At 44.1% G+C, this 24,905-nt stretch overlaps 2 protein-coding genes across 2 annotated transcripts; one reads left to right on the top strand and one right to left on the bottom strand.

Annotated features, from left to right (window-relative positions):
- Positions 1-544: 544 nt before the first annotated feature.
- Positions 545-5,706, top strand: and1 (actinodin1). Its single transcript, XM_088402200.1, has 7 exons — positions 545-635; positions 707-806; positions 2,350-2,394; positions 3,469-3,614; positions 3,694-4,098; positions 4,161-4,415; positions 4,538-5,706. The coding sequence occupies exons 2-7, from the start codon at positions 722-724 to the stop codon at positions 5,453-5,455; spliced, it is 1,854 nt and encodes a 617-aa protein (XP_088258326.1). The 5' UTR covers positions 545-635; positions 707-721; the 3' UTR covers positions 5,456-5,706.
- A 2,352-nt stretch (positions 5,707-8,058) lies between these two features.
- Positions 8,059-24,046, bottom strand: tmtopsb (teleost multiple tissue opsin b). Its single transcript, XM_088402279.1, has 6 exons — positions 24,010-24,046; positions 23,800-23,937; positions 18,507-18,913; positions 16,516-16,844; positions 11,389-11,622; positions 8,059-9,918 (listed from the first exon to the last, which is right to left on the bottom strand). The coding sequence occupies exons 2-6, from the start codon at positions 23,838-23,840 to the stop codon at positions 9,658-9,660; spliced, it is 1,272 nt and encodes a 423-aa protein (XP_088258405.1). The 5' UTR covers positions 23,841-23,937; positions 24,010-24,046; the 3' UTR covers positions 8,059-9,657.
- Positions 24,047-24,905: the final 859 nt, after the last annotated feature.

Below are 24,905 nucleotides of genomic sequence, written 5' to 3'. Positions count from 1 at the left end.
GATTTTGGCCTTTTTTGCGCACTTCTAAGATCCAGTCTTTTCACTTGTGTCCATTTCTCTCAGTAGTTAGAAAAAAAAATAGCATTTGACATGAGTTATGGGGGGTGTGCACTTTTGCAACTTCATCTTTTGCTCTCTTTTGCTCTTTTGCAATCTATCTTCTGGAGCTGCAAAATAATACACACCTAGAAATACCGCTACAACTGTCATTTTAAAGTTTAATATATCAAATATGGATGTTTTGCGCGACTGAAAAAATATTTTAATTGTTGGAAAAAAAAACACTTTTTATGCTGCATACCTAGAGTGCCCATCTCGCAGCATTCGCACTGAAACGCACCAAAAAAAAAAATCTCGCCTATCATTTTCTTCAGCTCATCCCATTGGTCCCTGCCTTTGGAAGCCCTCAGCCAATCAGGGCCCTTGTTAGGGTCCCCCCCTTCTTATGTGTGTGTGTGTTAATGAATACCTGTTGTGGGTTTGTGATGACGGCCCGGTTTAAAACCTGGGCCAGGTCTTAGTAGGAGTCAATGTGTCCCAGGGAAGCCTGCATCACACACACAAAACACATCCGTGGCGTTCCGCAAGAGTCCTTCTCGGATCCCCACTCAGACTCGCCGCCAAGGCAACCGCAGGTAAGAGGAGACGTTATGGTCTTGTGCGCCGCTTCAAAGTACTTTTGCGGATTTCTTTCTCGCCCTGGTAGGAGACGAGCCAAGTCATGGCCGCCCCGAGGAGGACCGGCCTCTCGGTGGCGCTAGCGGGCGCCACGCTGGCCGCCGTTGTCGTGCTGCTGCTGCTGCCCGGTGAGTTGACAATAAGGCATTAGCTCACGAGACACTTTTGAAAAGTCACCGTCCTTCACAGCCAATCCCTAAAGTGATATTAACTCCTGCGCCGCCATTGACGGATAAACACGTTTATTCTGGCAGTGACAAGTGAATGGCTAACAGGGAGGAATTATCCTGAAAATGTATTTATTTGAATGTAAAAAATACATCTTTTATACTTTTGAAATGCATATATATATATATATATATATATATATGTGTGTGTGTGTGCATATACAAGCCCTTGTTCATCACTGAACAGTTTCCTCTGGTTATTGTTAATGGAAAGTGGCCTATAAGTGAGATTTCTTTCAAGTCCTACCATAATAATAATAATTATCATCTTCATCATCCTGTCCATAAATGCCCTAACCGTTCCCTCCGCCTCCGCACACCTGTTTCTCGTCCGCAAAGGTAGGAGGTGATTGGCAGCTTTACAAGCCACGCCCCCTCTTTTTTGTCTCCATTTTAACGCTGGAGGAGTTTCTACTTGTCTGCTGTTTTGCTCCTGCAGGAAAAATGGCTACCTGTCAGCATCACCTCTTCAAAGTCATCCGCTGCTTTACATATATATATATATATATATATATATATATATATATATATATATATATATATATATATATATATATATATATATATATATATATATATATATATATATATATATATATATATATATATATATGTGTTTGTGTGTGTGTGTGTGTGTATCTAGGCATATATGTTTATTAATTTGCATTTATCATTTATGATTGTAGTTGCAGTACGCAACTCTTGAGTAGTCACGAAAACCGATACCGACTACTGGAAATATTTCATAACAAAGCATTTCCCCTCCAAATTTCATGGTTATTTGCAATTTTCTATTCTTTTAATTGGTCATTTCTAGAAAGTGCCTACTACTAGTATCAGCTACCACCGCAAGTATCGATACCTTGAAATAATGCCTGATAGCTTATCGATGCTAATACTTTTTTTAGCTTATTTCACCCTTATGTAACAAACTTTAAAACAAAGAAAAAAAACTCTTGGAAAAAAAAAATATATAAAGTATAATGAACGAAAAAACGGATATAATAAATGAAAAAAATCTACGTGTATTTCACAGACTTTTTTTGAATATTACCCCCGCGATAAACAGGGTAACACTGTAAAGGGCAAAATGCATTTTTTTTGTTTTTTTCCGTCATAAAGCCCGCCGGTGCGTTTGCTTTGATTTTCACGGCGTGCCGTCACGCTCGCCCTCCTCGTCTCCTTCTGGAAGGCATTAACAGCTTTTCCCCGTGGAGATGAAAGAAAAGCTGAATTCACTCTTCCCTCACGCGGCTTTTAAGGCGCAGCGGGCGCTCGGGTCTTCCGGGCGCGCCTATTAAAATGTACAAAGGGCGGCGGTGAGAAAAGGCCCCCGGCCGCCAACCGCTGGCACACTTAAGCAAAAAATGTGCGTCCGTAAGCAATCTCATGTCTTTTTTTTGTGTGTGTGTGTGTGTGTGTGTGTGTGTGTGTGTGTTTGCAGCCGACGTGTCTGCGGGACCCGTCGCCGCCAAGGACAAGGCGCAAGGTAAACGCCGCGTCGCACGCTGGAAATTTGAGAGGAAGATTTTCAAACTGGTAGTTTTAAACTAGGAAAAGTAGGCTTTCAAATTTGGTAGGGCTTCAATTTAGAGTCGGTTTCGAATCGGTGTCAAACATATGGCCCGCGCGACGGTTATTGGCCGCCAAGGGGTTCAAATCTGGCCCGCGAGATGATTTATTTTAAAGTATGGAAATGAGCTGAATTAATAATAATTTAATAGTAAATTTAATGTTATATGACAAAAAGTGGAAAAAAAACAACAAAAGTGCAATAAAAAAAGAAACACAGTTGGGCTAAAATGAATCCAATTATTGGTCAAATAAGCACCAATCCAAAATTTGGGTGAATGTGACCCAACTTTTCTCCAAATTAGAAAGTTAAAAACCTTATAACTTGGAGAATTTTTTTTTTTGTATACAAACAACATCAAAAATTGGGCTGTTTTGACCCAATAATTGGACATCCTTTTTCTACCCCATATTTGGGATATTTTTGACCCTGCTGTCCTCGAAGATGAATTTCCAAAGTTCATTTGTTGATTAATTGAATGACCTAAAGAAGGGGTGCCGAACATGCGGCCCGCGGGCCGGTTATGGCCGCGAATGGGTTGAATCCGGTCCGCGAGATGATTTTCAGTCTAAAAGTGAGCGGAATTTTTTTCAAAATATGAAAATCTTGAAATATTTTATGTTGAATAGTAAAGTTAATGTTTGACGATGAAGTTTAGAGTTTCAAACTAGTGTGAGGGCTTCATCCAAGCGTTATGGTTTCAAATCAGGGATACAAACGAGAGTTATGGTATCGAATTAGTCTTTCAAAGTAGGGTTTCAAAAATTCAAACTCGGGTTTGTGAACTGAGCTTACGGTTTCAAATAAGTTTCAAACTTAGTTTAGTGTTGGAAAGTAAAGTTAAGTAAAATTAGGATCGAGATCTGTCTCGCATTTCCCGGTGCTGACGCGCCGCAAAAAAAAGTTTGTGACTTTCAAAGTTTCCGACTTTGGCGGCGCGGGCGATTGGGGAAAGCCGTAGGGATCAACGTGTCTTTGCCTTCCCCTCAGCGGGGGAGAGCATCCGGGCCAAGGCGGAGGCGGCGGCGGCCCACAGGAGGCTGAGCCGCAACCGCAGGAACATCAGCTGGTACAAGCAGCACTCGGACTTCTGGAACTGGTACAAGTACTTCACCGACAACGGCAACCAGGAGGCGGTGAGTCGCGCCGGGTGGGGGGTGGGGCTCGTCTCTCGCGAAAACAAAGTTTAACCCCAGAAACCCCGGCCGCCCTCAGGTTCAGGAGATGGACCGCATCTACCTGACGTACCTCCAGAACAAGAACCGCGCCGAAGGCCGTCGCTCTTACAAGGCTTACCTGCGCCACCTGGGGGAGATCTACAAGTCCTGCGCCGACTCGGACGACCCCGACTGCGTGGCGTCCTACACCAGCAGGCCCAAGCCCGAGCCCCCCAAGCCGGCGCCGCTCAAAACCTGCGACCCCACCAAGGACGCCTACTGCCTGTACGCCGCCCTGGTGGCGGGGAAGAGTCCCTACCTGCCGCTGGTGCTGCCCGCCGCCGCCGCCCCGGCCCCGGCGAAGTCTCCCGCCCCTCTTTTCGTCCGCCCCGCCGCCCCAGCTAAAGATCCCCACTTGGGGTACCGCTACCACGCGCCGTCCTCGGTTTCTTTCCTCTCCAAGGTGAGACGACATTTCCTCCACGACCCAGACGAAACAGACTGACGAGCGTTTCCGCTTTTCAGGAGCAGAAGGCCGAGCTGCTGCGCGTCTGCGGGGCCGAGGACGTCGAGTGTCTGCAGTACCACCTGAGGGCCGCCTACGGGTACCCGCCCGCCGCCGGGGCCCCGCCGGCTTTCTCCCACCCGGGCTGCGACCCCCGAGTGGACCCCGCCTGTAAACCACAGCTGGCGCAGAAGGGCCCCGCCGGCTTCTACTTGCAGTACCCCAACTGTGACCCGCTCAAGGACCCGTACTGCGCCTACGGCGCCTCCCCAGTGGTGAGTTTGTCAAATTTCCCCAAATATTGGCCGAGACCTTTTTTGAGATATCTGAAAACGAGTATTTTTACTCGCCCCCCCCCGCCATCAGAAATCCTCTGTAACTGCATTTCTCCTCCTAGGTTCCCCGCGCCCCCAAATCGGCTTCCCCGGCGTGCAACCCGCTCTTCGATGAGGGTTGCAACCCCCTCACCGCCACCAAATACGCCACGCCCCCAGAGTCGTACAAACAGGACGCGAGCGAGGAGGCGGCCGCCATCCGCGCCCCCCCTCCCGCCGCCGACCACTACAGCGACCCCTACGCCATGTATAGAGACGCTAACGCTAATGCTAACAGAGTCGCAGACCCTTACGCCTCGTACCGCCGTGCCGGCGCCCCGCCCGCCAACGACCCGTACGCCACGCTGCGGCGCTTCATGGCGGAGGCTCAGGGCGGCGACCCGTACGCAAGCCACGCGGAGAACGCGCCCGAGTCCGCCCCCAACGACCCCTTTTCCGCCATGAGGGACGCCGCTGCCACGCACCGCCAAAGTTCCCACCAACACTACCTGTTGTCTCCGCCCGCACACGAGGAGCCCGTCAGAGAAGAGCGCCATCCTCTGGGACCCCCGGGGAAGACCAAAGAAGGCTACGACTGCTTCATCGGGTACGACCGCGAGTGCTTCCCGCCGCAGCCGGCCGAGCCCCGATCGGGCGCCCGCCGGCGCGTCCCCTACCCCGCCGAGGCCTACGAGCCCCACCTGAACGCGGACGGCACCCGCAGGGGCGTCCTGGAGCCGCTCGACCCGCACTGCGATCCCGAGTTCGACCGCGACTGCCGCCTGCGACGCCCGGAGCCCGAGGAGCGCCGGGACCGGCCCGAGCCTCCGCCCGAGACCGGGGAACAGGACCCTTACGAGACCGAGCCCTACCAGAGCGGCCAGGAGGAGCCTCGCGTGTCCAGCGCGCCGACGCCCCCTCAAGGAATGCCCAGCCTCCAGGACATCCTGAGGAGCTACGGCGACCACTTCCCCGAGCGGGACGACTACCGCAAGAAGTAAGGCGCAAGGTCGCCGGATTATCCGTGGACTTGAAAACACAATTTGCTCAAAGCTTTCCTCCGCGCGCGATTCCGGTCTATGAGCCAATGAACACAAGAGCGCCTTTAGCTTGGACTGTGCTTTGATTCCAGCGGGTGGCGCTCTAGCCTCGCCGGCCTAAGCTCCAAGTTGTGGCTCCGCTTAGCTCCGCCCCCTAGCCGATTGCCACTTTTTCACTTTGAAATGATCCAATAAAAAGCTCTTGAAAGCTGTTTTTAGACAATTTTCCTTCTTTGAGTCTCCCTCTTGATTTCTTTTTTGTATGTAAATGCACAGGTGAGGTGTACACACACACACACACACACATATATATATATATATATATATATATATATATATATATATATATATATATATATATATATAGTTTTTTTTAAAATTTTTTTGTAAGCGTTTTTGTTTTGTCTTTAAAAACTACCACGTATTTGTTCGTTTGCAAAAAACAACAATGTATAAGGCGTGAATTTTTTCCCGAAAAAAAACAAACGTACATCGTAAGTTGGACCCTCCCCCCCAAAGAAACGACCATATAGCATGGTGTTATTTTAACAAAAAATCCTCCTCGCTAAGTCATGTTTTTTTGTTTTTGTGCAAAAAAAACAAACAAAAAAACGCCGTCCTGGTTGACATGTCTTTACGACATCACATGGACATTTCGCTTCGGCTTTATGTAGAATATTATTATCCTGACTGCGATTGTGTTCTTTATTCCAGTCTCTCATATCGAAAACGTCTGGGTCGCCCCCATGACCCAAATTGGGGTGCTTGGATGAACGAAAGGTCCTGTGCTATTCAAGAAAATGAGCGTGTTTTTCAACTGTGGCGCAACAGTGAAAATGGAGTAAAAATAGATCGGAAAAGTCGTGACGCACAAAATATTTAATGACGCCAGAAGGCGGAAATCATCATTTTGTCAGATGATGTCAATAGCGATGGTCTCGCTATTATTGATCGCTTCCCAGATGTTAAAGGAGTGAGTCACAAAGCCGTCCCGACTTCCCGCCGAGGTTTGATTAGTGGATCCCCGCGGCGCTCGGCGGAGGAGGCGGCAGGTGTCACACGGCTTGTCTTGATGAGACGTTGGTGTGATTTGCTCTCCCTGGAGAAAGTCAACAAGACCGCTCTAAAAAAGAAAAAAGAAAAATAAAGGACATTTCAGCAAGTGCCGCACTTCTGCAGCTCACTTAATGAACAATGACTCATTTTTTCAAGCCGGCTAATTAAAAAGCCTTAGTATAGACTGTCTTTTTTTTTTTTTTTTTGAGAAAAGACGCATTACTTTAGACTGTCGATTTTTGTGAAAAAAAGCCTTACTATAGACTGTAGGTTTTTTTTCGAAAAAAAAGCCTCACTATTGACTGTCGTTTTTCTGTTTTTTTCGAAAAAAAGCCTTTTTTAAAAAAAAAAAAAAAAGAGTCTATAGGATTTTTTTTATAGTTTTTTTTTTTTTTGCAAAAAAAAAGCCTTACTATAGACTGATATTTTTTGTGGAAAAAAAGCCTTACTATACACTGTCGTTTTCTGGTGAAAAAAAAAGCATTACTATGGACTATTATGTTTTGCGAAGAAAATTAAAGCCTTACTGTAGAGTGTCTTTTTCTTGCAAAAAAAGCCTTACTATAGACTGTTGTTTTTTTCTGATAAAATGCGCTACTTTCAACTGTTTCTTTTTTAGAAAAAAAGCCTTACTATAGACTTACTACTGTCGTTTTTTTGAAAAGAAAAACCTTACTATAGACTGTCGTTTTTTTTTCTCATGTGTTTTTTCTCATATATATATATATATATATATATATATATATATATATATATATATATATATATATATATATGTCGTCATTACATGAGTTTTTGTGACTTTTTTGCAACCCCGTACTCATTATTCATTCATGTTGCGTTGATGTTCCCTTCAATCTCTACAAGCGTGTCTTGTTTGTCTCTATTAACAACGCTAATCTTTGCTTTGGCTTCCACGGAGAACGCCTGGGATAATACGTCACGTGCGCCGCGAGCGGAGGGAAAACAAAGACAAATTGGCGCGACGGGACGCGAAGATGTCCCTGTTAATAACTGCGGGATTAAAAGATTAGCATGCAGTCCAATCGTTCCAAAATTGAAGCTCTCTTTTGGCGCTAACATTTACGAAAAACACAGCTTTTGTTTTCAGGGTAAAAATGGGTCGCAAACAACATTAAATTAGATAAGAAAATGTTTTATCATCGACTGTTTTTTTATCCGCGTGCCGTTTTCGTCGCGGTCAAAGCTATTAGCTTATGCCATTTGTGTTATGATGCGGAGCACGATTACGCAATTTCAATCACCGACATCGTAATAACGTTTCCCTTCGTTTATTAAATTTAAACAGGATTTTGCGGTGTTGATGTCACGATATAATTATTAGAATTGGAGATTCCATCATTCCGACAATACTTTGCTTTTCGTCGCTCGTTTATTACGTTACGCTATGTGATTGTTTTTACTAAATAAAGCAACAAACAGCAAAAAAAAAAAGGAAAGAATTTACATCACATTTGTTTTCTTCCCGGCGTAAATGAAACATGACAATCGTTCATTCTTTTTTTAATAAATAATAGATTTAAGTAAACAGCAGCTGATGAAGAAGATATGCACATTTAAAATGTAACAGAAAGGTTGGACACCTTTGCTTTACAATTTCATGGTGGGCGGGGGTCAGAGGTCAGGGGCTAACAGAAAATTTCCTTGAGTTGTAGAATGATCCAGCATTTTTTTTCTGTAAGGATTTGGTTAGGAACTGAACGGCTTTCATGCAGTTCAAATGGTTCCCTTTACGTACTATGCTAACATGCTAATAGCAAGACTGTAGCATTTTTTGCGCAAACGTTTTAAACAACGTACGCAAGAGCTTGTAAATTTTACAGTTTCGAAGCTGAGCATAGAGAATTTTTTGTCCTTTTGTATTTGTTTTTCCGAATGATTCTCTCATTATAAGATGCTATCATGCTAATAGCAAGACAACGTACGTTTTAAACAACGTACGCAAGATCTTATGGATCTTTTGTTCTTTTATATTTTGTCTTCTGAATGCTTCCTTCTCTATAGGCTGCTAAGATGCTAATAGCGTGAATGCAGCATTTTTTTTCTTTTTCGCAAACATTTTAAACAACGCACGCTGCTAAGAGTTGTGGCGGAAGAAGGACGGTGATTAGCATGTAGCTGTACATTGACTGAAAACACATAATGAAAGCTTTAAGTGTAGTGCCTTTTATAAAATAGTTCTTTTATGATGCTAATGTGCGGAATGTCAACATGTCCCCTTACGTACGATGCTAACCTGCAAATAGACAGAATATGGCTTTTAGTCGTGTCTCTAATAAACACAAATTTGGCAACTGAAGGCTTTTTGGAGTAAACGCAAAGTATGATTCATGACATGACAAAGTTTAGCGTCAGCATTTTTTTACGTGACAGAAAAGCAGCTTTAGCGCGTAGCTTGTACGTGACATTTCAGCTGTTTGTCCTGACTTCTACCAAATCGTAGCCCACCAGCTGAGAATTCAATAACAACGTGCCCACTAAAGTTTATAACAGAACCCTTTTTGTGTCCTTTGAGACTTCGGTGATTTAGGGCTATACAAATAAAATTTGATTGATTGATTGATTGATTGATTGATTGATTGATTGATTGATTGATTGTGTCCCGTTGTTCTGCCCACCCATCCAGCGGTCAGAATAAGTTCACGACCTTGGGCAGAACATAATACATCTTTTCCGGACGAACATAGATTAAAGTCATTGAAGCTCCTTTCAAACTCTTGAAAGGAGCTCTCCATTGAAATTCTGGTGTGCTCAGCAGGGGCCCCAAAATTGAACCCTGCGGAACACCATATTCATGTGAGACCCAGCCGTTTTATTTGTGTCCACTGTAGTGGACATGGAGCTACCCTACTAAGTTCCAGCGTCCCAACTAGAGGACGTCCTGGCCTTTCCAAAGATGTCTCATGTGTTTGGATGGGATGCGAACCACTCTGCCGTCTTCCTGAGACAAAACGGACACAACAGTGGACACAAAAGAAAAGGCCGGCTCTAAAGAGGATATTTGAGGTTTCTCCCCAAATTCCACATAAAGAGTCCAATGCCCCTGACTTTTCATGCAGTCCGGGATCGTCTCCAGTCAAGAGACATCACTCTGTGTAATGGGCAACCAGAGTCACTTTAGGTTTGGGACAGTTCGTCAGACCGGGCGGCCGATTGTCCGCTTCGGAGGACCGCCGGACGGATTGCGGCGTGGCGTGAGCGGTGGACGGCGCGGCGGCAGACACGTGGCGGTTGCGGCGCTCGGGCTGCACGCTGCGCAGCGTCTTGGTCACCCTGGAGAAGGTCTTGAGGGTGGAGCCTCCTTCCACGGCCGAGCATCTGAAGAAGGCTCTGAAACAGCGGTAGAACTACACGCACACAGACAAACAAACACACGGGCAAGATTGGTATCCAGTTTGCGGCATTTTTGACGCGTCTCGATCAAACTTTAGCCGTCAAAAAGAAATCGTCGCCATCGGGAATAAAGTCCAATGGGAAAAGATCCGTCGGAGTCGTCTCGGCGGTCCCCATGGATAAACGTAGTGTACTTAGTATACTCTCCTGTTCCACACGTATACTTGAAGTCTACTACATTTCCCCAGGGGGCCGCACAACGTAGAACTTTAGCATTTTGGTACCGGTTCTGTTACGATCATAGGGCTCTGTTTCCCGGGCGTCGATGAAAGTGAGTAGGAATATCCGTGAGCTGTCCATCGCTGGCAGATAGCGAATTTGCTGACGAATGAGGAGAAACCCAACAAAAAAAGTGAACGGTGACGGAAAGAGGTTTTTCGACGTCATGGTATCCGGCGGAGACGGGCCCCGAACCAACAAACGAACCGACGAACAAAGGGCCTAGCTTGAAAAATAACTTTAATTGGGGATGCCAAAGAACACTCCAGGTTGGTTCCAGGCGGGACGCCTTCAACGGGAGTTCCGCCGGTCGACGTTCTGTGCGGCGATTGAAGTCTTCAACTCGCCTCAACACACGGCGGCCATGTTGACGGGCTGGGAGGAACTGAAGACTGAAACCGCCACGCAGCTTCAGCCACAAAATGTCATTTTTTGTCCCAAGGGGGCGGGACCAAAGCAGTGAGATCAAACGGAGATGGAAGACACAAAAAGAGGAAATATCTTCTCTTGGAGGAGGCGGTAAGAAAAATGACTGATGGATCTTCACATTATCCTTTCGTCCGTTTACATGGCTTCTATTTCATTTCCTTTTGTGGTTGTCCTTTTCATCCTTCTCGGAAATTAAAACATAAAAGTAACATATCTGTAGGCCTAACCCGAGACGTGACGCTATTCTATAAGTATGCCGGTTTTGGCATTAAAAATACTGACATGACACCTCGTAGACTTATAGCAGTTGAAACAAAAGTGGAGCAATAAATAGCATCGTACGTTAGTTCCGCCCCAAAAGCTAGCAAATGCTTCGGATTGATCCGACGACTCACGCTGAGCGCGACGTAAAAAAATCGGTAAAATGTCGGCCGCCTGCCGAGCGAGGCCGAAGTTCATCAAATACCGGCGGAACTCTTATTAAAACATCAGTTTGGTTGCAAAAAGATCTCGAGTGCTTTTCAAATTACATTTTACGAACGTGATGTGGAAAAAAAATAATCCGAGACTTTTGGCTCCAAAATAATCCAAATTGTTTTAAAAAGGGGAAAAAAATAATTTTCTAAAAAACAAACCCCTGGGTTCTTTTGTGTGGGTCAAAAAAAAGGACAGTGTTCTTTTCAAAGTAAGAGCAAATTGATCGGAAGTAAAATGTCGGCCGCCTGCCGAAGTTCAGCAAAAAGTCTGCAAAGGTTGAGATTTTCCGACAGGCCCACCTGCTTGTTCATGAAGATGTAGATGAAAGGGTTGACCACGGTGGACGACTTGGCCAGCAGCGACGGCATGATGCTGGCCTCGGGGCTGAGGAGCTCCCCGGGGCCGAAGGTGGCCACGAGGGCCACCACGCCGTAGGGCAGCCAGCACACCAGGTAGCAGACCACCATGGTGACCACCATGACCAGAACCCGCTGCTCCCGCCGCCGCGTCACCAGCGAGCTGGCGCTGCGCACCTGCGAGGACCACCCGTCCCATCAAATCCTTTTCGGGATAATGTCATCAAATCCGGGACTAATTCGCACGTCCAAGTCATTCTACACTCGATGCAAAAATACATTTTATACACACAAAAGAAAAGAAAAAAAGATACATTGAAAATGTCCTACCCCTATATATATATATATATATATATATATATATATATATATATATATATGTATATATATATATATATATATATATATATATATATATATATATATATATATATATATATATATATATATATATATATATATATATATATATATATACACACACACACACGCACACACACACACACACACAAATATGAAAATGTACTAGTTGCATTCATATTCCTATAAATAAAACATAATATGACACAATGCTACATAATAAGCATTCTGTGAAGCAAAATGAAGTTCAGTTCCAACTCAAACCTTGGAACTGTTTTGAGTTTTGGACTCAATCATTCATTTTTCAGTTCACTGAAGAAAAATCCATCATTCGAGCTTCATAGCTCCAACATGCTTCCAGAATCGGGAATTTCCACTCGAATGAAGCTGAGGAATGAGCTCGCACGCAAGCGCGATGGCGCGGCCGGCTTGTTTTTCTGCTCGCTTGCGGGAATTGATCGATGGGTTAATTTGTTGACTGGGGTTCCGTGGAAACGGCTGGCCAATATGTGACTCGCCGCCGTTAAAAAGTGGACGCGATCGATCGGGGTCGGGGCAAGAGACGGCGCCGTCCGTCAATCGACGGAAAAGTCAAACACTTCAGTCCGACCACATCGATATTGAATTTGGGCGCTTCAAACTGGAAATATTAGGTCAGAAAAAAATAGTCCAGCTTGGACTCCTCGTGAATCTTTTGCTTTCATCAATCCAATTTTATTTGGATAGCTCCGAATCACCAAAGTCTCAAAGGGCTTCGCAGGTGAAAATTTGGGGCAAATCAGAAACCTTCAGAAGGAACCGTAGGTGGGAGGAGCCCACTTCCAGGCTCACAGGTACAGACAAGTCAGCTACAGGTCGCAGAGATCCAAGTCCAAGTAACATAGGTCACAAAGGTCCAAGCCCACATCAGGTTTGAGTCCACAACGGTCCAAGTCAAACTAGGAGTCCACAAGGTCCAAGTTCAAATACCACCAAGTTCAAAATACTTGGGGAAATGTCATCGTGTTCAGCACTAAACGATTTCTGCTAAAACCAGATCCGACCTGTTGGCTGACATGACTGAAAGAAAAAACTGCGTGCTATGGCGCTCCCAGCCACACAAACTTCTACTTGATATTTTGCAAGCCATCTGGCCCGGTCAAACCCGGGTCAAAAACCGTCAAGTCCTGAAGCCCTGCCTTCACCCCGAGTTCTATGTAGAAGGTCTTGTCTTTGCCGTCTTGTCCTCACAGAACAATTGACGTCTCGAACCCAAAGCTGGAATTGATTCATCAATTGATTAAAATGTTTTTCCTCTGTTTGGATGTCAATAAAGTCATTCAGGTGATGGAAATAGACCCCGCAAATTAGATTGTCCTTTATAAATCGGATTTATCTCGTTATGATGATTAAACCCTTGATGGATTAATTAACTCGTGGAAATGTACCAAAAATGTTCTTTAAACGGTCTTAGACGAAAAGAGAAGGATTGACAGAAGTCTACTGTAAATATAATGAATATACAGAAATATATAAACATTCATCTCTGTTTTCCTTCACACTTCGCCTTTTGTTCTCATGAGCTACTTTTGCAATCAAACTGTGATTATTTTCAGTGGCATCAAAGAAGAGAAAAAAAACAGAACAAATTCATGAACAAAGAATTTGGAAGAAAATGCTAATGCGTTGTCTATCACGCTCAAGCAGACAATGCAACAAAATACAAATAATTGCAACGTGAGAGACCTTAAAAACTAGCTTCTAACCCAAAGAGGTATAAAGAACGTGCAGACAAAGAAATAATTTGAGTTCTTTAGTGCCGGTATGCTAGCTAGCTAACAGCCACGTTTGAGCTATAAGGGCTAGCTTAACCACTAACTCCGTTGAGCTAGCTGTTGTGCGATTTTGTTAATGAATATCGTGTCAAAATGTTAAATTAACCAACTGATGAAATAACTGTCAAGCTAGCGACTAAAAAAAAAAAAAAAAACGGAAAAACTGCCGAACAAATGTTGCGCTTTGGCTTTTGTTCCCCCTGCAAAATGAAAAGCTGAAGCTAGCGATGCTAATTGCTATTCTACTCTCAACTGCCATTTTGGACATGTGATTGGCAGCTTTTAAATGTTTATGATTTTTTCTTCATAAACAATATAGAATTAAATTATAATATATAGGAAAGTGTTTTTGTTTTTTTTTACATTGTCAATAAGGCTCAAGTGGAAAATAGAGACGAAATGTAATCCGTTTGGACGTGAACTTCAAAACTTGCTTCTAACATATTCTAGATATGAACAACACGCTGAAAAGACAAGAAGAAACTAAGACTAAATAAATTGATATAATTAGTGTAGGAATGCTAGCTAGCAGCTAACGGCTAGCTTAACTACTAAAACCGTTGAGGCAGCTGTTATTGTATAAATTGTGCATTTTATACTTAAATATCAAACTAAAACTAACCAACTAAACACATTTCGACATGAACTTAAAAACTAGCTTCTAACATACACCAGTTACGAATAACAAACAGAAAATACAAGAAAAGAAACTAAGACTAAATAAACAGATTTAACATAGGTATGCTAAGCTGACATCCAAAATTTGGACTATAAGCTCAGCCCTATTTTTGTTGTGCTAGCAGCTAGCACAGCTAGCAGCTAGCTGCTAGCTACCAAACTAACAACCACACAACTACAAAAAACAACTACAGTACTTTGTTCCTCACTGCGATATAAACAGCTGATGCTAGCGATGCTAACAGCTACGTATGCTAATCACAACTTTTTTTCTCATTTTAGCAGCTTTTAAAATCCACGCATGAATAGTAAAGTTGACCGGACGGCTAGTTAAGACATCCTTTCAAACCGTCACCGATAGCGTACCAAAATTGAATCTTGTACTTGCAAGAATCGACCTAGAAACGTCTTTATCTATTCATCTCTAATCATATTTTGACCACAGGCCGGCGCTCATCTGATGAAGTAAAATCCGCCTCTTGTTTACATACAGTACACCACATGGTGCGGAACCAATTGCTCACGGGCCGCATAACAGCACCAGCATTTTATTCATTTCACGCAAATTAAGATAAAAGCCCCCAAACGTTTAGCAGTAATCCCTAATTGCTCGGAATATAGAAACGCTGCACTCTATTTCCCCAACGCCACGGAAATAATTGATTTCATGCGTCCCACATATGCGCCGCAGACGCCTCACTGATAAATAATTCAATTCTGTATAGCCTCAAACGATATTTACAGCTCATCAGGCACTTAATTATAATATTAGTTTATGTGGCGCCGCTCTCAAATTTGGGTCAATCTTGCCTCTTACGCACACATTATTTCCATGCGAAAACAGTCAATGAAGATGCTAGGCTTTTTTGTTTGTTGCTAAAAGGCTATAATTTATGTATAATATAAATAACGTACGTCTTTTACATTTACAGTTGTCATAATAATAACGTCAACAGTTTGAGTCAGATTTAAAATCCTAAACTCGAAAAGTTTGGCCTTAAATGTTCTTACGCTTCTGCGTCAAGATCGTTTTAGCGCTGATCTCGCTACTTTTATAAAAGGAGCAGTAATTAAAAAAACAAATAGTGTGCGTATTTTGACCATTTCCAGGAAAGGATCAAAGCCAATTGTGTAATCCGCCTCAAACGAAAGACACATTCCTCGCATTTAAATCTTTGTCAGGCCAACAAAAGCTTAGCCGGCGGGGATTAGCATGTCTGGCTAACCGGAATTAAAAGGACCCCAACGTGAGCTCGTTCAAGCTAGCAAATGTCTTCACGTTTTGAAGTGTGACCTTTTTAAAAATGTATCCAAAAAAACCCAACAAACTTTGACATTTGGATGGAAATAAATTCGATGAAATCTTTTTTGTAAACGTTAAATACTGACTCGAATCATTATTTCACCATACTACCAGCAGCGCAACGAACGGTTCATTTTTTCGAAATATTTTGTCAATATCATGCAGCAGAAATGAAAAAATAATTTGCAGCAATGTAGTAAGTTTACACGGATAAAAAACACATAGTAAATAACTTAACAGACAGCCATCAATGTACTGTATGAAACATCAGCAACTAAAGTGATCAACCAGATTGGGCCCAGTTAACAATTTTACACCCCCAGTATCAGGTGACCAGTTTTTTCTCCCACAAGGAAATTTCTTCAAAAAATCATGCACAGGAAAAGCCACAAACAAGCCTGAGGACATGGAATACAGAATCCATGTGCTGTGGTCTGACGAGACCAAAATGAATACATTTGATTCAGACAGCTCAGTCTCAACCTTTTTCCATTTTGCAGGACCAGCGCAAAGCATTTTTGGACCTTCAGCAACTCTGATGCAAATAAAAATAAAAAGAGCAAAAAGTAACTTCATGTACTGTGGTCTGACGAGGCCAAGAGAAATTTATTTGAGTCAGACAGCTCAGTGGGTCTCAACCTATTTTCATTTTTCAGCATTTTTTTTTTTTTTTAATGGGGGAACTTAAATTACTTAACTTTGGAACTACTGTTGTTGTTTACGAATGACAATTAGCTAAACAACATAAAGGCATGCAACATTTTGCATAGTGGTCAGCGTGCAACACAATTTAGCAATGGGTTCCTTCACGTTCCAACTGATTTGCTCCCAATTTGAAAAGAAATCACACTGTTCTTCTCAGAGCAATGCATTAAACGCACAGTTATGTGCAGAATTTCGGCGTTTGCGCCGTACCTGCAGGATGGCGTGCAGCAGCCTCCCGTAGGAGAAGACGATGACGGCGAAGGGCAGCACCAGGCAGAAGGCGAACAGGCACAGCACGTAGGAGACGTTGTTGGCCGTCTGCGAGCGCCAGTCCACCGAGCAGGTGGTGCCGGGACCCTCGGGCCCGTAGCGGCTCCAGCCCAGCAGGGGGGGCACCGTCCAGGCCATGGAGTAGAACCAGGAGAAGCAGATGCCGCCCAGCGCCGGACGGAAGTCGCGCCCGTCGGCCATGTTGGGAACCATGATGGTGCAGTAGCGCTCGTACGACAGCACCGCCAGGGAGATGAGCGACACGATGCCTGAGGACCACAAAGGATATATATATGTATATATATATTTATATATATAAACGCTGAGTGCCTTTTTGATTCACTTTGGGTTATTTTGGACCCAACTCTTCTTGAGCATCTTCACGGCTTTGTTCACTTCCAAAGTGCGGCAAAATTCGCAACGGCAATTAAACGACGTGCGTGGTTTTGTTTGTTTCAGCATTTACGAATAAGGCTCCATCTCAATTCTTCAAAGTTAAAAAGTCTCCGAGCTGACATGTACTAACGACCTCCATTTTTTTTTTCTTCGCCCTGCGCCACTAATGGTTTGCGTCGGGAGTTCTGGCGCCGATTCAAACGCAGTCCGTGCTGATCCTTCGCTGGGGATTTTAATGGCTTTCCACCTCAAGCCCATTTCTGCTTGGGCCGGCATTCGTCCGCTGAGTCAGCAGAAAACCTAATCATGGCTTAGCCTCCTATCTGTGTGCGTGGAACTTTTTTTTTTTTTTTTGCAGGTTCCACTCTAGCACCTCCCACCGCTCGTTGTTGTTGTTTGTTGACGTTCAATCGGCGGAAAATAGGAAGATGAAACCATCAGATTTGATTTCTAACTCAAGGTAAGAATCCAACGGGCCAGTAATTACACATTGTCTATGCAATCTAATTATTTTGAAAAAAATATGTTGTGGGCCACTTCAATGTGGCTGGCGGGCCACAAATGGGCCCCGGTCCGTAGTTTGGACACCTCTGGTTTATGCTGTGTGAACAGCAGGCCCCCTTCAGGAGGACTAGATAATAACAAATCAATAAATAATGTTTATGTTGCTATTTTTTGTTTATTTTTCTTCCTTTTAACTCATATCAGTCCAAATATACATTTCATTTATTAAAATAAAGATAATGTCCGGAAGGCTTTCTATTGTACGTTTACGTTGCTATTGCTGGTGTACGTTGTGTTTTTGTAATTTGTCTTCCTTTTAAGTCAGACCAGTAAAAGAGAAAAACAAATAAATAATAATGTATTTAAAAAAAATGATGACCATAACTTTTTCTGTTGCAGGTTTATGTGACTTTTTTGTAATTAAATGTCGTTTTTAGTCAGACCAGTCAAAAAAAGCAATTTTATGTATCAAAATAAAAAATGACCATAACTTTTCCAATTACGGGTTTGATTTTTTGTAATTCGCCTTCCTTTTAAGTCAGACCAGTCAAAAAAAGCAGTTTTATGGATGAATAGAAAATGACGACCATAACTTTTATTCTACTGCAGGTTTTTGTCATTTGTCTTTGTAAGTCAAACCAGTAAAAGCACTTTTATGTCCTCAAATAGAAAAATCCGACCAAATCTTTTCCTGCCGCAAGTTTGCTTTGCTGTTCACAGTGCTCGTATTAAAACAAGCAATTTCACGTATTAAAATGAAATTGAACCTCTACTACATGGATTTCCATATCTGTTGCTGTTTTACCCCCTCCTACATCTAGGGCGGACCGGCTAAAATATATACATAGAACTTAAGTAATTCTTCTTTTTTTAACAAGAGAAGGGGGGAGAAAAAAGTTGCATCTGTACTTCGCGGGTTTCGGTCGCCGCGGGTACGCCACCCCCGCGAGAAACGAGGGAGCGGCGCAGTCCAAAAGTAGCGAAAAGGCGACAAAAAGCTCGCGAGTGCCGCAGCGGCAAGTCGGGCTCACCCAGGCAGGCGTTGACGAATCCGTACCACACGCAGCCGGCGCGCCCGATGAGCCAGCGTCCGCGGAGGCTGGCGGCGAAGCTGAAAGGCGTCCCGAGCACGCTGACCAGCAGGTCGCTGAGCGAGATGCTGACCAGCAGCAGGTTCATGGGCGTGCGCAGAGCCCGGTAGCGCAGGAAGAGGGCCAGCACCAGCAGGTTGCACGCGAAGCCCAGCGTGCCGATCAAGCCCAGGCACGCGGCCACCACCAGGTGACCCGTCGGGGTGAGCGAGGGCGGCGGCGGCGAGCCCGACGGGCCCTCGTACTTGACCGCGGCGCCCCCTCCCGCCGGGCAGCCCAGGCTGACGTTGGACTCGATCATGGCCGCCGAGTTCGGACCCGAGCCCGCTTCGCCGGCCTCAAGCCATCTGGGGGAAGGGAGGAGAGCAGAGCAGAGCAGAGGAGAGGAGAGGAGAGGAGAGGAGATCTCCTCCCCACCCCCCTCCCGGTCCTCCGTCCTCCGCGTGCGCCTTTTTACGCACGGATGAGGGGAGGGAGCCGGTCGAGGTTCGCGCAGGTGCGGCGGCGGCGGCGGAGCGGAGGCGACGGCTGCGGCTCCGCCCCCCTCGGTGGGATCCCTCCTCGCATGTCTGCGCTTTTATCGCCCGCTGCGCCTGCCGGAGCGCGCACTCGCAAACGATCCCCCATCCTTCCGTCCAATCACAGTCGGTCCGAGTCAGTTGTCCATAATATCGCGTTTCAAAACAAAAGCGCTCGATGCTGCGAGCCAACGAGTCAGCCGCGAGACCCGAAAAACATTTGGGTCAAGGTGAACCCAAAGGGGTTCGGAAGTGGGCCCGCGCAACTTTTAAAGCCAAATTCAACTCAAAAAGTTCATTCTTTTCTCTATTTGGCTTATTTTTCACACATTTCTCCTGTTTGGGCATTTTTTCATGACCCAAATCACGTCAAAAAGGAGACCAACCCAAATCTTTAGTCTGACCCGGTTCGGGTTATATGACACGACTGCTTCAGTATATATTTCCATCCAATATTTTTCCCACCGCAAAAAAATGTCCCAAATAACTCAAATTTGGGTTAAAAAAATGGATTGACCCGATGTTTTGGGTTAAACAAATAACTTAAACACTCTATAAACACACTTGAGTCATTCATTTAACTCCAAAAAGTTCATTTTTGATACAATTTGGCTCATTTTTAACCCAACGTATTTTTAAACTTTTTTTTTCACAACCCAAACCAAGTAAAAAAGGAAGACAACTCACATTTTTAAGATACTAATTTTACCCTAAAGTTTACTCATTCCACTTGTGACCCAATTTGGGCTATTTACTGTACGACCCAACGGCATCAGTTGATTTTTTAACCAGCATTTTTCGTACAAGGCTCCAAAAATTAGCAACCCAAATCGAGGTGGCGTATTTTCCGGTTTATGAGGCGCGCCTTAAATGAATGGCCTGTTTTCATATATAAGGCGCATAGAATAGAAGCTAGAGTCATGGCTGTTGTTGCGTTATGCATCCACTAGATGGAGCGGCGCTAAAGGGAATGTCAACAAAACAATCGGGCAAATCAAACTTTTCAATCGGAAATGAAAACCAAAGACGATTCGTGGAAAGTACTATCAGAAGAATGGGCCAAAAGTGTTTTTTCCACTGGTATGGTACCAGATACTTTTTGAAAATCACGATTGCCCAGCGGGCGCCATTAGGTATGTTTCGGGGGTCTTGTTGGCCCCCTAATGTCACGTGCAAAAACTGCCTTATCTTCAGGCATGGTAAGGTCCCCGAAAAGGCCAATTCATGCGGCGAATAATGATTACAATAGTAAAGAGAACAATTCAAAGCGTTTCATCCTAATTATTATTCATTGAATAGCTCTCAAATGGCGAATTATCTTTAATGCATGCGTCCCTTTTGCGCGGCCATTAAATCCGAAGACACGTGTTCTCAACTTTCACCGATTCAATTAGTGTGCATGAGATGCACCCAGAGGAAAATTTCCATTCCCTTTTCTTCCGCCTTTGATATCAGGCGTAGCACCGCCGCGCGCCTCGCACCTCCGCGCACCACCGCGTCATTAATAAAAAAGCCGCAAACCATTTGAAATTGACTGATGGAAATTCATGTTATCGGTAATCACAAAGTTGAACGCGGAGCGCTTATCTTTTTTTTTCTTCGCATCATCGAAAGAATACGCCAGGGAGCTGAAATTTCACCCAGACGGCGAAAACATGTTGCTAAAGGAAAGCATTGAAAGATGACACTGAGGACTGAGGATTAACCCAATATTTTGGGTTCAACATATAACTTAATGTCACACTATAAAAAGTTGGGTCAAAAATATAATCTAAATATAATCTAAATTTGGGGTAAGGCAGATTTTTGACCCAACATTTCGAGAGTCAACATTTTTCAAAACAACAACAAATAAACAAACAGAATGCAGCTCAGCAACTTATTAAGTCCTTCGTTAAACTCAAACAATTCATTTTTGACATCTTTTGGTTTCTTTTTGACCCAACGTTTATGTTTTGAGAGTGAAATTTTCCCCCCAAAATTTTCGCAACACAAATTTTTAAGATATTGATTTCACCCAGATTTTAATCTACTTGTCACCCAATTTGGGCTATTTACTGTATGATCCAACTGCTTTAGTTTTTATTTTTAATCAACATTTTGCATACGCCCGCCTCCCAAACATTGATCAGAAATAACCCAAATTGGGTTAGAAAAATGAACTAACCCAATGTTTTGAAGTAAACAAATACATGAAAAAATGTCACACTATAAAAACAGTCGGGTCACAAATGTTCCAAATTTTGGGTCAGTCCATTTTTGAATCAATATGAGTTATTTTTGACCCAACGTCTTCAAGGGAGCTGAAATTTCACCCAGATGGTGACAACATGCCAAAATTCAACATGGCGCCATCACTTGGTTGCTTAGGAAAAGCACTGAAAGATGACAGTAGGGAGCTGAAATTTCACCCAGATGGCGACAACACGTCAGAGTTAAACATGGCACGACCACTTAGTTACCACGTTATCAGGAGCGCGCCATACTGGATGAAAATGCCCGAAAATGGTCAAATTACTGCACAGGGTTAATGTCCTCAGAAGGACATTGCATAAATATTCAGAGAATTTCTTTGAAGCGTTTCCACATTTTTCCTTCCTGGAATGACCACTCAGACGAGTCGAGGGAAGGTCATCCGTTTGTTCGAGTCCAAAAGACACGTGGGAAATCTAGACGGTCCGTCTGCACATTTATCATCCGAGCGTTTGGCTTACTGCCGGAGCCGGCGACCGGACGCCGGCTCAACGCTAGCCCGCAGCGCCGCTTCGCTTCAAGCTCCGCAAAGTTGGAGAAAAAAACTTTCCACCTGTGTAGCCAGCTGTTTGACCTTGTCGCTAACGCCGCTTTACACGACTAACAATAGTCCCGCCGGACCCGCGTGTTTACAAACGGAAAAAAATTGGACCCCGTCTCAATTCAATTCGTCACAATTAGCCAGTACGGCGCCGTTGCCGTCATTCATCTGCCGAAGCCCCCGTTAATTAACGTCCTTATCCATTCACCATCTTTGGACGTCAAGTGTCCAACGACACGGTCAAGGTGGCGAAGAAAAAAAAAAAATGAGAAAAGGACACGTGAGCTGCTGAATGCACATTTGCTGTCAATAGCAAAACAGCGGGGACTTTATGAATTTGTACCAATTGCGTATTCATGGAGAACAACCACGAGGCGTTCTGATGACCTCTTGGCTCTCATTGAATCTTTTGACATGGGCATTCGTTAACAAATGCATTCAGAAACGCTAGGTGAATACGCGCGAGCGGGAAGGACGACGTTGACGAGGACACGAAGCCTTGGCGCAAAAGTTTGGCTGACAAACAGGAGTCGGGGGCCAACGAGTCGCCATTTTGTATCTTGCCACGTAGTTTCCACAAGTGGGCATTTGACGTTTTTGCTCAAACGTCATTTATCGTCTCGTCGCTTTATGGAACCCCTTTCGTCGTCGATTGGTCGTTTTTGGACGTTAAGCCTAACTGTAATCGTCGGTTTGGTATCTCGGAACATCATTTCCTGAAGTGAGCATATTCCGTAATTTCACTGGTCCGTCATTTAGTCTCGTCGGTATAGAACATCGTTTTTGGCTGTTTAACCAAACTAATCGTCGGTTTTGTATTATGTAAGATAAGTTCTAGAAGTGAGCGTTTTACGTGTTTTCGCTGGTACGTCATTTACAGTCTCATCGGTATATTTCGTCGTTTTTGGTGGTTTCGTTAATTGTAACGAAATTTCCTGTAGTGAGCATTTTACGTAGTTTTCCTGGATGGTCGTTTAAAGTCTCGTCCCCTTCCGTTGTTTTCGGATGTTTATCCAAATTGTAATCGGTGATTTTGTATTTTTTTTACCGTCATTTCCAGAAGTGAGAAATTTACGAATTTTCGCTGGTTCGCCATTTACTGTCTCGTCTGTATATTTCATCGCTTTTTTTTTTTTGGGGTGGTTTTGTATCTTGAAACGAAATTTCCAGTAGTGAGCATTTTACGTATTTTTCCTTGTATCGTCGTTGACAGTCTGGTCCCCTTCCGTCGTTTTTGGACGTTTATCCAAATTGTAATCGGCGATTTTGTATTTTTGAACGTAATTTCCAGTAGTGAGAAATTTACGAATTTTCGCTGGTCCGTCATTTACAGTCTCGTGGGTATATTCCGTTGTTTTGCGGGTCTTTCATTTAGTCTCGTCGGTATAGTTTTTGGACGTTTACCCAAACGCTAAAGGTCGGTTTTGTATCTTGTAACGAAATGTGATTTCTGGTTAGCTGTGTGTCTCAACACATCTTTTCAATCACATTTTTCCTCACATCTATGGCATGCGAAAACGCCGCCAAAACTATCTATATAACGATCGCGTCATTTTCACATGGCAGTGACTGGTCTCACTTTTCGGTTCCTTTGATGGTTCCTTATCACAAAAATAACCACAGCGACACGGTTGAGGGTGTTTTTCGCACTTGTGCCACCTTGACAGCGGTTATATGACGAGTTCAAATCCAGGGAGAAAAATCCGTCTTTTGGCACCTCTACACTTTACGTGTTGAAACTTTCAGGAGTCAACAGGTTCCGGTCTCGCAGGTGTTGTTTATGTGAGGGGTGGCCTGAAGTCGTTTGCTTTTCGGCAGAATCCGCGACTCACCTTACGAAGTAATCACAAGCCACAGAGATTTCACAAAGAACCTTTCAATCCGAGCGGCAAAGTCGCTTATGATAAATACGCATCTTCACCTGATTGCCAAGTGTTTAACGACCTCCTTTTCAAATCCCATTCCTCCAAAGTGGACTTTCTTTTTCTTCCGTCTTCTAGTTTGAGGTTATGAGATTCAGGGTGCTTTTCACGGAATAGATAAAATCACACCCCCTCCCCTCCAAAAAAAAAAAAAAAAAATCACTCATCCGCATGCAATCAAGCGACGCATTCAGGGAAATTGCAAGTACCTTGGATGGCCGTTGTGATGACAATCGCCGCTTCTCACGCCAAACAAGAACATCTGCAATATACATATATATACACACATATACTGTATATATATATATATATATATATATATATATATATATATGTATGTATATTCAAGTTCCTCATATTTAGCAAGGAACTTGAAGGTCCAAACATGAAGAACACTACACGCGGGACATCTTTAGAGGGACGAGCGATGGACCCCAGTTCCGTAGAGGCAACGTTAACGTAAGTGAAAATGGCGAAGAATCCTTTTTTTTTCCTTTCGGAGAAGAAGCTCGGTCCCGGTCTTCTTCGGCTGCTTTTACCGAGCCTCCTCGAGGGAAAGAACGTCTCTCTCCTCTCGCTTTGACACCATCGATCCATCCCCAGTTCAAGGATGAGTCACTTAGCCTCACCGTCCGTCTTTTTCTCCCACGCTCTCCCGTCGGGTAAATATTCATTACGCCCGTCTTATTACTTAGTCGGAAACGCGCGATCGATGTCAACGAGGACGTCGGCGACGGAGGGGATCAAAAGGACCGAAGGGGACGGCGAGAGCTTGTCCGCTAAGAGGCTAACCTGACCTTATCCCGGTAAATATAGAAACGATGAAGAAATATATAAATATATGAAGGTGCGTGCGGTCGGATGGGCAGATAAAGGTCAGTCAAGTGGGAAGCCTTCCAGGTGGGAACGAGAAGAAAAGGAACTGATAAGACGCGCTCAAGACCCCCGGTCCCCCCCCGGGAAAATTTGTCCTTTGCGCCGGAGACACGTTCGCCTAGCCAACAAAGCGTAAGGTACACTCACCCGATGAAAAGCCAACCTGATTTGACACCAGCGATGTCGCCGTTTTACAAAGGAGATTGGATCGGAATTCCAATCAATTGAT

The sequence above is a fragment of the Hippichthys cyanospilos genome, chromosome 19 (assembly GCF_059441005.1).
Source record: "Hippichthys cyanospilos isolate Australia breed blue-spotted pipefish chromosome 19, RoL_Hcya_1.0, whole genome shotgun sequence".
Taxonomy (NCBI): Eukaryota; Metazoa; Chordata; class Actinopteri; order Syngnathiformes; family Syngnathidae; genus Hippichthys; species Hippichthys cyanospilos.
The sequence above is the reverse complement of the archived record's forward strand: the minus strand, read 5'-3'. Positions and strand labels throughout refer to the sequence as shown.

Coding starts and splice junctions, on each gene's coding strand:
- tmtopsb (XM_088402279.1), bottom strand. CDS start 23,840: ATGGGATTTGAAAAGGAGGTCGTTAAACACTTGGCAATCAG. Junction 18,914..23,799: donor GTTAAACACTTGGCAATCAG/GTGAAGATGCGT, acceptor CCCTTCCCCCAG/ATGGCTTGAGGCCGGCGAAG. Junction 9,919..11,388: donor ACATCTTCATGAACAAGCAG/GTGGGCCTGTCG, acceptor GTGTGCGTGTAG/TTCTACCGCTGTTTCAGAGC.
- and1 (XM_088402200.1), top strand. CDS start 722: ATGGCCGCCCCGAGGAGGACCGGCCTCTCGGTGGCGCTAGCGGGCGCC. Junction 807..2,349: donor CGTGCTGCTGCTGCTGCCCG/GTGAGTTGACAA, acceptor GTGTGTTTGCAG/CCGACGTGTCTGCGGGACCC. Junction 4,099..4,160: donor CGGTTTCTTTCCTCTCCAAG/GTGAGACGACAT, acceptor TCCGCTTTTCAG/GAGCAGAAGGCCGAGCTGCT.